Raw genomic sequence first — 14,295 nt, forward strand, 5'->3', positions numbered from 1 at the left:
ACTATATGTTGTGGGGAGTATCAGTTCCTGTAAATGCCGTTTGGGCGCTTCGACTTCTTCTTGCCTAATTGCGTCATGTCGATCTCCAGACCATTGGGCAGCACGGCGCGATTCTCTTCGTAGTTCACGAACCCGTTCTCTTGTAACTCCTCCTCGTTGTTGCGGTTGTTAGGATCGCACTTGATTCCTGTCTCGTAGTGGTACTCACGTTTGTTGCCATCTGGATCAACGTAGCCATAGGTGCCCCTGGTAAATGAGAAGTTTAGGTAAGCATGAAGGAAGACAGGGAATGGATCCAATCTGTTCTACTCACTTGGTTATGCAATCGGTGCCGATCAGCTCCTCCTTGAAGGATCCGTCGTCGTTCTCATAGCCCCATGTAATGCTTCCGTCCTCGTTTTCCTCACGCCACTTGCGAATGGTCTGGGAAACGGGCTGGCGGCGGCGCTGCTGCTGCTGGTCAACGTGATCGTCCTGTAGTTGATTTTGATCAATGATGGGACGCGGTTGGACGGGCTTAGGGCGTGGCCTGGCCACAGGCTGTGGTGCTGGTGGCTCAGGTCGTAGGACAGCGGCTGACGCTGGTCTCGTTCGAATCACAGCCACCCGCTGGGGCTGTTGAGGCGGTGGTGGCGGTGCTGCTGCAGTGGGCGTTGGTCGCTCCAAGCCGAATCTCTGCGAGCTCTCAAACCGACCGATGCCAAAGTCATTGAAGGCGGCGGGACGGTTCAAGGGCGTTGGTATCGAAGGACGTTCGGCGGGGAACCGAGAAGGAGGAGGCAGGATGGCAGCCGGCTGGGAGTCATCGGACTGGAGGAACTGCTGCACCGGCGAGGGTTGTTCTACGGGTTGTTGGCCGGCCAGGAAGGCGGCGGCTGCCTGCTGGAACTGCGACTGCTGAGCCTGGGCCAACTGCTGTTCCCGCAGAAGATTCGGCAGGTATGGCTCCGGCTGCTCATCCTCCGCCGACTCCGTCACAGGACGCGGCTCCTCGATGGCGATGCGCTGCGTCACCGCTGGAAGTATGTTATTCTGCTGGCGCAATGAAGCTCCCGGTCGGCGGACTCGCAACACAGGCTGTCGGTGTGGCACTGGGCCAGGTGAAGCCACCGCTCCGGGAATGCTGAGACGCGGGGGATAGTTTTGGGCCTCAGTCAAAGCGAGCGCGCTGCAAACGAGCTGGATTCGGAGGAGAAAAATGTATGTCATTAGTGCATCCCATATGAGGGTCAACTGTGCCAGTTGCCGGTACAAGGCGTTCCAACCGCTTTGGCAACCGCGTGCCACAGGTGGCCAATTTGCCACTAACTGTTAACTTGCTTTTGGCAGTGTCCCTCTTAAATAATTATTTTTACGAGCTCATTTTGGCGTGGTGCTTGCCCAACGACTTCTTAGAGTTTTCTTCACCGCTCTGCCGATTTGGGGGTGGAAAACCTCAAAGAATTTGGTAAATTTATTTGAAACCTACATAATTGGTCAATGGGTTCACAAAAAACCAACAACAATTATGTACGGATTTCGATGGAAACGTGCACATATACATATTTATAAGAAAATACAAAAATGTAAGCTAACATATAATGAGGTTAATGGTTATTATAATTTTAAAGGTACGTAATACACTACTCTAGACAGAAGTAATAAAATTCGTTTCAATATATTCATTGTACCACTGTAAGTTATTTTTGGCTGCAGTCTGATTTTTATTGTAGATATGAAAATACATATATTTCAAACATTTCTCAAACTTTTAGCACTACTAATTATAGATCGAATTCCGGGCTCGCAAAAAGCTCTCCACTTGCAGCCTTACTTTTGTGGCACTTCTTGGTTAAATGCTCAACTCGCACCTCCGTAAACTGGTTTAAAATTTATCAACCGCTTATGAGCAACAGCGATTTGTAGTTGTAACACTGTGGCGGTGGCAACAACCACAGCAGCAACAACAACTGTGGCAGTACTGTAATGGCTGTAAATGTGGAACATAAAACAAACTGCGATTTCTACCCCGCCTCGCTGCCGATCGATCATAAATGCCGAATCCAAAGCCAAAAACAAGCTGAGCCAAAGCCAAAAGGAGAGACCAAAAACAGAAAAAACGAAAACATTTCAGACTTTGGCGTCTGGGTTGCGTAATTTGCATGGCCGGAGTTATGCGGCATGTAGCATGTGGCAAGCACATTGGCCAAAAGTTTCCGGTTCGCGAAAGAAGTCAAAGTCTAGGACAAATGACCGACCGCCTAGTCGTATACTTAATGTTAGCACGACTTTCAGTGTGACAACTTTTAATTAGTACTCGCGGTTGTTGCATAATTCTAAGACGGGTGGAGGGGTATTATTAGCCGGCTTATTGCTTTTCGCCCTCGGTTTCGGTTTCCATCTGGTCACAGATCAGATAACTATTTGGCCCACTTTGGCGTGGTAGCTTATATAAAAGAATTAATGATTGGGGAAGTGAATAAAACCCAATACGGAATTACGGTTTCCATTTGGGTTCTTGGCAGGATTGGAAACTTGAGTAGGGTGACTTATTGAAATGGAGGTTTTGGTGGAGGTATTAGGATAGACATTTTTTTTATTTCTTTTGTTTAATTTAGAATACAGTTAAGTATTCAAGACTTTTAAATAACTTTATTAAATTTTTAATCTTTGCTAACCGCGATCTATTTATGATTACAATAAGACCAAGTTCATAGCCATACACGCTAGAAAACTATTATTCCATTGAAATCGATATTAAATAACTACTTCCATGTACCTCTAAGCCAAGTTTTAATCTAAACTGTCGCATAATTCAATTGTTAAAAAATAAACAACTATTACGGCTTACAATAATCAATCGAATCAATGAAGCCTTCGGCTCATGCAGATTTTGTTATGCATGCAGTCGACACATTTTTTTACTATTATTATCCATTACTTTCCTGTATCTGAGCTATTGGCTTTGTTTTTGGTTCGTTTGTGTGAGTGGGGAACCATTCAAGCCAAACATTCCAGTGGCCAGCGGCTTGGCTGGCTGCCCAACTACCTGGTCAAGTGAACTACTTGGTTTAAACATTAATAAAAGCCAGGCCAGATAAAGAGTACGAAAAGTGTATGAAACTACGCAAGGCCTGGCAGACACTTGCAGCTATTTATTTGGGTGCATTGCTCGGCAGGGGAACTTGATTTGATTTAATTGCTTTTATGACTCCGCCTTGCGTCTGCGTCTCAGTTCAAGGAAACCGAAAATTTCGTAGCCATGTGTAACTGTTCGTAATGGAAGGTGTTCCCAGCTCGAGACCGAAATTGAAACCAAGCCAGGTGAACTTAAGCCAAGCCCAGGTGGAGCTGAATGCAAACGTGGGTGTTCCTCTGGATGGTGAACCATCACCATCATAAGCATCAGTGAAAGACAACAAGAGATGTTTATGATGCGTGATCATTAGTAACAATAACTTGGCTAAGGACTTCTGGCCCGGCCTTGACTGTCCAATGGCCATTGACCGAACGAACGTACGAGTATGAGCAGCCGAATGAAATCGAAAATATGTCCTATTCCAACCGGGCATTTTTTAGCTCGCTGGACTCGTTGCGCTGGAATAGTTGTCAGTGCACTTTCGAGCCGGCTTCGGTCTGAAATATGTAATACTTTATGCATGTATAAAAGCCTTATTTATGTAGGCATACATATACTCCCATATACCCGTCCATTACGTAATCCCAGCACACTACGCCCAAATGAGTCGCGGTGTGGGCAAGTATCTGTATCTGTGGCTGTAGCTGTATCTGAATCTGAATCTGCAGCAGCGGCAGCCACTGAAAAATGAATGGAGAGTGCGTGCCGAGAATTTGCATCGCATTGGGTGCGTTTTGTGGATCCCAATCGCGCATAACTAGTTATTAGCTGCGGCACCACCAACGACCTTGATACACATAATCGGGGCTAGCACAAAAATGGTATCGTGACGAACTGCCCCCCAACAATACTTCTGTAAATTATGTCTTTCTTGTCATTAACAATTCATTTTCTGGTCCAAATTTTGGCAAGCTCATTAGGCCATGTCCGTAATTTGGCCAATTCAATCAATCAATCAAACTAAAGCATGAAAATCTAATTGGACCGCTGATTTATGGTGTTTTCATATTTATTTTGGTAATTTAGGAAAATTTCTTGTTTAAGAAGTTAATATATTTATAAACGAAATGGTATTCTTTAAAATCTTGTATTTTTGGAATATTGTTTTATAATAATTTATCGTTTTTAATGGCATACATTTTTTTTTCCTGGATATAACGAAACTAAAAAATCGTTGATAATCTTTGGAGCACAACAAATTGAACTTAAGTCAATTGTGTGCCAGTTTTAAGAGCCCAATATTCAGGTTAATAATGGAGGCCGGGGGAATTTTGCAAAGTTAAGGCGGAGCTGGGCTTAAAGCCAACAAATGCTCGTTAAAATTTCGGACCCGAGGGCTTGGTTTGGTAATTCCTCAAACGGAATTCTTTGGCCAACAGTGAAAAAACAATATCTGGGTGATTGTGATTGTATCGCCTATTTATGATGCGAGTTCCTTTGTTCAGATCGATCTTAGGTTTTATGATGCCAAGCGAAATGAAATGTCAATTGGCCAGCATTTATTGCTAATTGCATTGCATTGAGGCACAGGTACAAGTAAACACCACTCGCGCACTTTCTATTTAATGCAAATACTCGTAAATATCCAGCAATGTCTCAATCTAAGATAGAGTAGGAGCCTTAAGCTGGCAACCAAACGACCTTGATAGCTGCATATTTATGATTCACTAGCATACTGAGGTGCTGACATGACCGAGAACACTAACACTTCTGATCCTCGCTATTGATTGCTTTTGATTCGCGTCCAACTTACCGCAATTAGTTGGATCTTCATGATTGATGTGGACTTGGACTGGTGTCTCCTTTCAACTTTCCTGTCCCTTTGTAACACTTCCGCAACACGAAAAGAGGGTACTATTTGGGGAGAACAATCTTATCCACAGGTAAACCTATGTAGTACTTCTTGGCCAACCGTTGATCGCTGAAATGCTGGGCACACCAGGTGCGCAGGCGGCTTTATAGCTCCAGCTCCGACGCCAAACGGAGCTTTGGGCAGCAGCGGAAAATTTATGTGTGGTGTGTGTTTGGCATGGATATGCAATTAATGACCGGGCCAAAAGTGGAGCGCATCTCTTGATGAAGTAACGAAAGTGACAGGGCAGCCTGGTTTTTTCTTTTTTTGCACTCTTTTGTGGACATGAGAATGGTTGGTCTCGAACAGCTCCGGGAACGTGATATAGTTTTAAATTACTTTTACCGTCTTTAACGGCTTTGTATTTATTATTCACCGGGCTGGCAACGCTCGACCGCAAGCTTAAAGTTGAGACCTACCAAACTAAAGCCTTACCAACGGAGCGTATGCGCAATGGTTGGTGCATCGGCTATGTGTTTAAGCTAGAGGGGCTTCAAACCCACCGTATTATAGCACCGTTTTATAGCAACGTGGAGACCATTTATTAATTATTATTAGATTCCAAAACACCCAGTACTTTAAAAAACGTATTAATTTAGTATTTCATAAAAAATACTTCGCTTTTAATGCAATGAAAGTATAAATAAAATCATATGTCAACAATATAAAATCAATGTTAATGATAGAATGAGAAGAAACGATTTAGTGCGGGTGCGCAATGTCCCCATAGGTCCAATAAATATCACAGTTAGGCATGTCAAAACGGAAAATCAGCTCTGGTTCCTCTTAAAATTCCAATTCTTATTGCAGCTCTTGGCTATTCCACATCCTTCATAAGGCTGATGGCCACGGCGCCAATCAGGCCACAAACTCCCATAACATTCAAGGGCAGCAGGGGATCAATGTGCTCCTGAGAAGGGGAAATCAGATTGGTAAAATGAAGAACACACAGGTAAACGATTTAACGATTTGAGGACCCACCAGTTGCCAGAGAAAGGGAACTAGGATTAGGGCAATGCCCGATGCCAGGTTGCCCATGCCAACGCCAAAGTTTCGAACTATTGTGGGATATTGCATCGCCGTGTAGGTGGGAATGATGGCGTTGTTGGCTCCAATGAGACACTTGGCTGGGGAAGATAATCATCATTTACGGATTGTTATGGTCAAAGAAGTTGGGGTTACAACTTACCTATGGTGGCCAGTGCAATCACACCCGTTTGAGTCGACACCAAATTCGTGGCTAAGCAGCAAAGACCTGGCAACAACATGTAACCAATGAGACTTCGTCGGATTCCGACTTTCAAAACCACCAGGATGCTAATGCAGATGGACACGGCCTCCACGGTTCCAGCCACGGCACTATTGATGTAGATATTACCACCCAAATTGCTGAGGTGCAAGGTGAGTCCAAAGTAAATGATGATCAGTGTCAGCCAGATGACCAGGGTTAGGCATGTGGTGCGCCAGTACTTGGCGCTGAAAACCACCATCAGGGGATTCACAGGGCCACTTTCACTTGGATCCGGTGCATCCGCCTCCACTGCCTTCGACTCTACGCTCGTTGTAGTCGTTGCTTCTGGTGGAGATTGGACCGACCGCGGTACCGCCGCCTCCAGGGTCTTGCGATAGTTGCTGGGCAAACTGGCGCTGGTGCCATTCATTCGGGCCGCTCTCTCAATTAGCCCGCACAGCTCATCCAGCCGGCCCTGGGCCAAAAGCCAGCGGGGAGACTCCGGCAGCCAGAACCTGAAAGGAATGGAAGCGGAAGCGAAAGCGAAAGGGTGGCTTGGTGTGAGAATCAATGTCATGATCCGGTATTTATTGGCTTTAAGGAATTTTTTCATTTCATCTCCAAGGCGGTCAGCTAATGTGGCTTTCTGTGGCCCTCTTGGCACCCGAGGATAAACACTGAGGAATGTCCTGGACGGGGTTTCTTTGTCCCTGCCGGAATCTAATTGATCCGACCAATTGTATTGTGCTCGGTTTTATCTTGTCAATTCATTTACTTGACTGACTGCTGAAAATGTTTACGCTTTGAAGTTGAAATGCGTTCATCTGGGGTTTTAATTCTCATGTAAGCGGATTTTTAACAGATCTAACTTTTTGTTTTGCCTTTAAAATAGCTTTGTTATGCATAATTATTTGTATGAGAAATAGTAACCATTAAAGGTCGTAAAAAATGTCTCTACTTATATTGAAAGTATGTGTTAATTAGAGGAAGTAGATACATGAGTTTGATTATTAATCAAATTTATTTAATAAATATCATTTGCCCATTGATACAAATCAGAGCCCAAAGCAAAATGCATAAAGAGACCTCGATTTCCCTTCAGCCGATTTTCCAATTACCAAATAAACGCCACACAATGGCACTGCCCCACCCAGGATGCCCTGCCAAACTTACCAAATGCTGAGCATGATTAGCCACGGCCAGGAGATGGCCAGCTGGAGGTGCCGCCAGTCGCGGATGAGGTAGGCCAGTCCGGCGGAGAGGACGTAGGAGATGGCCACGGGCAGGATGTTGAGAATGCCGATTACGGTGCGCCACTTGCCGGAGACCAGCTCCACCACCAGCACGAAGCTCACAACAGTCACGGTCATTGATGCGAATCCAATTATAACACGTAGCGACATGAACATGGCCACCGATGTTGAGAAGGCCAAAATTCCACCTGCAACGGAGAGCAGAGAACCCATGCCAAGACCCATGTTGGCCAAAAAGGGTGGCCAAAAGGGGGAGGGTGTGCGGAATGTCAGTGGCAAGGTCGGGCACGTAAATAAGAGTGTAAAGTCAATTAAAATCGCAGCCGGGCCAGAGAGCAGGACAAATGCGAATGCAAATGCAGCTGTTAGTCCAGCGATTCACGGACAAAGCTGCATATAAATGACAATTAGAAAGGGAATCCCACTCAAATTGTCATGGTCAAAGGAACTCTCGTCCTTCCAGCCCTTTTAATCGGACTGTTGCAATTCCAGCAGTGTAATCTGCACTAGCCAAAATGGCTCCAGATCCGAATATACGTTTTAAAGAAGAAACAAGCATCTGCACGCTAAGCTATTTGACTATTTCGAGTAATGCCTCGCCTTTTAGAAACATAAATTTAGAACGGGTATACGATTGGTAATACTAACCAAACACGCTCTGAATAGTGACGAATGCCATTAGCGTGTGCCTCCTGCCGAAGCGATCCGATATCCATCCGCTGAGAACCGCTCCCGCTGCTGCCCCCACCAGGAAGCAGGTTTCCACCAGGCTGAGGATGTCGCGACCGCAAACCAGTTCAAATTCCTGCACCAGCGTCTTGGCCGATCCGTCCTCGTCGGAGAACTCGAAGTGCCAGCACTGCCGGTAGCCCAGATCTGTGGCATTCTCGGGCCAGTTGATGAGCTGGTTGTTCTCGTAGGTCACCTGGGAGTAGTCCACGTCAAGGAGCAGACAGCCATTGGAGGACTGGCTAATGTTGCGCCACTCGGACACGCTCATCTGCAGGAGGTTTTCCGGCCGGGCACACCAAAAGTCCTTCGGCGCGATCTTAAAAAACAAAGTGAGTTTTATTGTAGGATATCTTTTTCAATACAAAGCTAAAATAGTTCAAACTGATTAATTCATTTTGTTAAAATAATTAATCTGGTCTTAACTTTGTTTTCTAAACTGATAGGCAGTTCGGCACAGTGTTATTTTTAAAATTAAAAAAAAACTATTACTTGCTGACAGAATTTAGCGAACGAATGACCCATGATAACTATGCCAGCTCTATAAGAGTTGAATTTCATAGGATCATAAATAACTCTGCATATAAAATTCCTATTAAAACTCGAACAATAAGCTTTTCGGCAGAATTTAGGCAACAAACAATTTCCATACGAATTTTGAATGTATTCCAATTCGATTCACGTTTGTAATTACGTGCACTAAATATAAGATTTCCTCTTTAAAAGCCAACTTTAAAAGCAGCCAATCAAAGCTTGAAAGCAATGATTGAGTGCTTGTGGAGCCATTAATCGAATCGCAGATCGGGCGGCTGGAAAACATTTGGTCGGGCACAATTTAAATCGGTAGTAAGCCGTTTAAATTTCTTCCGCATGTTGATTGCGGTTAACTCGTAGTTAGTTTGTTATACAGCAGCCCCATTTGTCATTTGGGGTTCGAATGTTTCGATGGCGAATGTTTCGTGACAGTTTAACACGGCTGAAATTACTGAATGTTGTTACAACACGAACGGCCATCTGATTGATGATCGCATCAATGAAAGCGGCTTATCAATCGCAACGAGCCGAAAAGCTTGTTATCCACCGCCCACTCCGATACTCCGCCCCATAATCGAACCCCAAAACAACTACGAGCACAACCCACAACAGGTTGATAGCCTCGGCCGACATTGAACGTGCCTCAATTAAACATTTAGTATGCGGTCCGAGGAAATGGATTCAAGTTCAAGTTGAAGTGTAACAAGAAAGCGAAACATTTTCAATAATTAATGGCCGATGAGAGTGGCGGTGCAGTGTGAGTTTTTCCTTTTTCGCTCAGGTTTATGCCTCAAATTCTGGTGAGCGTTGATCGCGTGGCAGGCTCTGATGTCATTTGTGGCAAAATGTGGCAGTTGTTCTGTCGCCAGTCGGTTACATGTCACGTTTCAGGCATTTGCATAGCGTCACAGACTCTCGACCAACAATGGATTTCTGCGCCACAACGTGGGCAGCACTCGACTTTAGATACGACTCCACGCGGGCCATGTAAATTTCGCTTGATAAATTGGTTGGCAGATATGCACGAGGTGCACCTGCGAGTGACAGACGGACAGATAGGCACACTGGTTAAGGCTCGAATTGCTCGTAATTCCTACTTTACAATCATATAAAGCTAACAATTTGTCAGGCGAGTTTCTAAATCGTATTGCCCATTGCCCTTTAATGAGCACTGACTTTAGTCCAGCTTGCAGGGGATTTAGCAGGTCAAGCACCCTGGCCAGCTTTGCATAATAGATATCTCAATTGAGATATGCAACTTAATGCACGATACGTGACATTACAAAAACTATTGTTTCTAACGAAGTTCTAACGAAGTATTGACATATCCGTAATTGAATGGTTCGGAAAGTTCACATCGATTTGCATTCAATAGGAAGACGTCACTGAAGTTTCTTTTCTGAGTCATAAAGATAGTTTCCTGGATCCTTGTCCCATTAAATTGCGTCATTTATAAGAATTTCTCGTCAAACTTTAATGATATTGGTCAAATTTATAGTTTGTAATTTTCCAAAACACCTGATACATTAAAATACTTTAATACTGCCTAACACGTTGCCTAACTTTTCCGCATTGTATTTTGAACTCCTCTAATGATTAAGAAAATATTTACGTTTTACTGGCGTTTCTTAATTTTTACTCTTTTTGACTATTAGTATTACCATTGTTAAAAACCTATTCAATAAATCGAATTTATTTGACTATTGACAACGTATAGAGGGGTATCAACTTATGAGAGATTTCCGATTACACAAAACCGGACTGTTAAATATAAGTACTATGCCCATGTGGTCTAGGTGCTCATGGGTGATCGTTAACTTAATTGTTACAGGGTCATCTACTGACCCTAGATAGAGAAAGTACTTAAACCGCTGTTTCAAATCTGAATTTGAATCCGATTTGGTTTCTGCGGCGAATTGGAGACCAGTGTGCCAGACAGAGTGTGGCTTACAAAGGTATTTCTGAGCATTTTATTATTATTGTTTAATTAATATACTTAGACAGTTAGCGGTCAATATTGGCCTGTGGCAGAGAGTAACCTTTCGAAGGCAACCTTGGGCTGGCTCGAACTCGGAGCAAACCACCGACGCCACCGGCACCACCAGCACCACTAGCACCACTAACACCACCAGCACCACCTGATATGGATCAGTTGGGAGTGGAAACTAATTGAAAAGTCTTGCTAGTACGGTGGGAAATCGTGTTGTCATGGTGTCGACCGCAGCGCCTAATCCACAAAGCTGTCGTCTTCATCGCAAATACTCGTAACACAAAAGCGTGCAATTTGCGGACATTGTCAATTAAGATATGGTTATTCGACACGAAGATTGTTTCAAATAAATATGCCATTAAATCAGTGTAAACAAATCAACGACTTTTGGGGTGGAAAAGTGGGCATATAGCAAACTCGTTTCGGCCTAAGCCAGTTCAAATTTGTTATTACTCCGCAGGCAATTAGTGTGTGTCAATAATTAAGTCAGAAGTGGAACAATTCAGGTGGAAGAGTCCAAGGCGCATTTCAGTCTCATGAGTGTGCTAAAACATAAAGCAAGCCACTTTTATATTTTATATCTGGTTTTAATAAAACGAAATGGCAAACCTTCATAATTCTCCTATCCAATCAATCTTTGTTCAATAAAAGTACACATATTGTATCTGAAGTTCCCGCTTCAAAATTCGCTTAATGAAACAGAAATCATCAGAAGTCATCAATCGAGAGCACGAACACGGGCAACAGGTTTGAGTAGCACAAACACTTGCAATCGCAGTCACTTGAACTTACGTTATCACGAGAACGCGCTGATAACTGACATTGGGGGAAGGCACACCATAAAGGCAATAACAGAACCTTGTCAACTGCGGTTGCGTTGTAGTTGGCCAGTGCCAGTGCTTGGTTGGCAGTGGAGGTGCCAGCGATGATGGCAGGCAGGCGATGGAGCGCAACGATGGCTAATGTTGTTGGCCAAAGGCCGACGTACCGACCGACGTACCGACCGACTCACCTGGAACACGTAGACGAATATGTGGAAGGTGCAGATGGCCTGGAAGATCGAGAGCAGGGCGCACCACATGCCCTGCCAGGGCGTAAGGCAGCCCAGGAGCCGCTCCAGGAGCTTGGTGTGCAGGTGATCTAGGTTCTCCATGTTCCCATCCGCCAACATGGGCGAGGCCTCGTCCGATCTCACATCCGTTAGCTCCATTGTGGCCCGGTTCGAGGTGCAACCGTTTACGCCTTGCGTTGCAAGTCAACTGAGTTTAAACGTTGACTTTCGAAAAGTATCTTATGAAATTCAAATTGATTTCGGATGCAAGATTTGGTAGGTCGGCGTTCTGAAGTGCTCCGAGGTGTTGAGAGCCGAGAGTGCGTATGTCGCAGAGATTCGGCCGTGTCTCTGGTTTTTATGCAGGCGCGGCGTTGTTTCTGATTTCTGTGGGGGCCCTAAGATAATGTCCGAACACAGCGCGATGTTGCGATAGTCAAATTACTTGTTAGCTCCGTCTTCACACCCGGCCAACTGAGTCATTAAAGAATCACTTGATGACTTTATAATGTTGTAGACTGTCGACCTTTCCGGGGAGTGCCTTGACCAACTCCTCCCACAAGGTTGATGCACACTCTTCGACGCGTCAATTTCATTTGGAGCATCTGGCCAACACTAGGTAATCTTTATAGAAGCGAACTTTCTTCTGGGTCGACAGGCGTTATCTTATCTGCGACTGTCTATTTTTGATTGGTTCATGTAAATTCAGCGGATAGTTTTCAAAGACTACATTCTTAAACACTTGGTTCTTGTTTGTCTTCCCAAGATAACATATTGGCTATCAAAAGAGGAATACCGACAATCAAATCAGCACCTCCCATGCAATAACTTTTATCAAAAACGCTTATTTATTGCCTATTTCGCTACTAGACAATTAAGTCTCCATAAGTGATTAAAAAAATACTTTTATATTTCAAGTTGATAAATGGCTTTCACAAACCAGATTGTGTCGGAAATGTCTGGACATATAGAAAGTGTAATATTGGGAGATGAAAATATATATTAGTGTAACTAAGTGTTTTATGAAGTTTTCCGAATGAGCTAACACTTCCTCTCAGTTGCATCACACAAATTGCTGAGCTTGACCAATTCCTATACTTATTCCCCAATTTACAGCCGCTCAATTCGTATAATTAGCCTCTGCAAAATAACTGTGCTCAGACAATCGAACTTCTTGGGTTCTTTGAATGACCATTGCAATGGCCATTGGTTCTGGCCAAGCTCTATTACCCACCGTTCCGCAGATCGTGTGTGTCAAGGTCGCATGTGGTTTTTGCTCAGCTCCCTTCGATTTGGGTCTACTTTTCCACTACTTTACTTGGAACATTAGCACGATAGCCGATTAGCCGATGATTACGCTGATTACCTGTGGCATCGAAACTTCAAACCGTAGGCAAATGATGCACACGCAACCCACACGCCGATAAATGGCTCCTAAGTACCCAGTGTAACAGCCTCCCCGAAAGTTGGTCAAATGCGCTCGAAGGTCGAGGGGCATTTCAAAAAATATTCAAAACAAAATCAAAGCCAAGTGGAGGAAAATTGCTGGGCCAAAATTGGCATGCGCGCCACCTTGATTGCTGGTCAGCCACCTCAAGTGGCAAACTCTTGAGTGTGTTATCATTTGCTTTGGTCGTACGTTGTTACTGTTACTAGTTTATGGCAAACACATTTGCTGATAACGTTTTTTAAATCAAGACTCTCTTTCGCTTTCCACTCATTGTCAACACCTGTCAGATGATATACACATCCAATTAGTGGCCTATTATTAATCAATTCACAGATTTTACAGCTATCAATCAAACAGTTGCATAATGTTTTCTTCCGGTCCAAGTACAAACATACAACAAAATACGGGAGAGTTTGGGAGGAGGTTGGTGGGTGGGCTTACGTACCAAAATATTTGATTTCGATGTTTTTGGGGCGACGCAATCAACTGAGCAAGTAACCGCAAATATTTGCCAAGCCATACAACCGAAACTCACCTGGAAGACAAACATGAACAGGTGGAAAGTGGTGGGCAGCTGGAACAGGCAGAGCAGCAGGGTCCAAAGGAAACTCCAGCGGGTGTAGTGGCCCAGGAAATTGGATATCACATCGCTGTCCACATCCTGGCTGAGATCCCTGCTCGGCGGCTGCTCCCCTAGCTCCGCTGAAGGTGGTTTCTTCAGGTCCTCGGAGTACCGTCGAAAGTCCAATGCTATGACACTGATTTCCGGAGTCTTTGGGCCCGGCCTTGTCTCGCGATATCCGCCATACAGGTTCGCCTCCAGGCTGCCCCTGCCCTTGTCCCGCGGTCCGCCCACGCAATCGAAATTCAGGGAACCGCGACGCAGAACGCCACTCATGTTTACGAGGTGGTTGAGTGTACACGAGTAGTATAGACGATATCTAGCGATTTCGAAAGACTCCGAGTTTATTACTCCACTTTGGGCGCCAATCGATCGATTGGAAATAAGTACAAAACCCCGTCGATCGTTAGTAACTCAGCCGTCGGCGTCGATCTGAAACCGTTAACGGTTTGGGGCGCTGTTATA

General features: G+C 44.6%; 2 protein-coding genes across 4 annotated transcripts; both read right to left on the minus strand.

Moving 5' to 3' along the window:
* Positions 1-20: 20 nt before the first annotated feature.
* Positions 21-4,892, minus strand: LOC122621621 (probable fibrosin-1). Its single transcript, XM_043799547.1, has 3 exons — positions 4,872-4,892; positions 314-1,179; positions 21-246 (listed from the first exon to the last, which is right to left on the minus strand). The coding sequence occupies exons 1-3, from the start codon at positions 4,890-4,892 to the stop codon at positions 21-23; spliced, it is 1,113 nt and encodes a 370-aa protein (XP_043655482.1).
* A 672-nt stretch (positions 4,893-5,564) lies between these two features.
* On the minus strand, positions 5,565-14,251 carry LOC122619261 (solute carrier family 22 member 21). Of its 3 annotated transcripts, XM_043796076.1 has the most exons (7): positions 13,744-14,251; positions 11,720-11,911; positions 8,103-8,502; positions 7,375-7,642; positions 6,160-6,716; positions 5,952-6,097; positions 5,565-5,880 (listed from the first exon to the last, which is right to left on the minus strand). In XM_043796076.1, the coding sequence occupies exons 1-7, from the start codon at positions 14,104-14,106 to the stop codon at positions 5,788-5,790; spliced, it is 2,019 nt and encodes a 672-aa protein (XP_043652011.1). In that variant the 5' UTR covers positions 14,107-14,251; the 3' UTR covers positions 5,565-5,787. The 3 variants fall into 3 exon arrangements, with proteins under 3 accessions (XP_043652011.1, XP_043652009.1, XP_043652010.1); XM_043796074.1 differs by lacking the exon at positions 11,720-11,911; XM_043796075.1 differs by lacking the exons at positions 11,720-11,911; positions 13,744-14,251 and adding an exon at positions 10,714-10,881.
* Positions 14,252-14,295: the final 44 nt, after the last annotated feature.

The sequence above is a fragment of the Drosophila teissieri genome, chromosome 3R (genome assembly GCF_016746235.2).
Source record: "Drosophila teissieri strain GT53w chromosome 3R, Prin_Dtei_1.1, whole genome shotgun sequence".
NCBI lineage: Eukaryota > Metazoa > Arthropoda > Insecta > Diptera > Drosophilidae > Drosophila > Drosophila teissieri.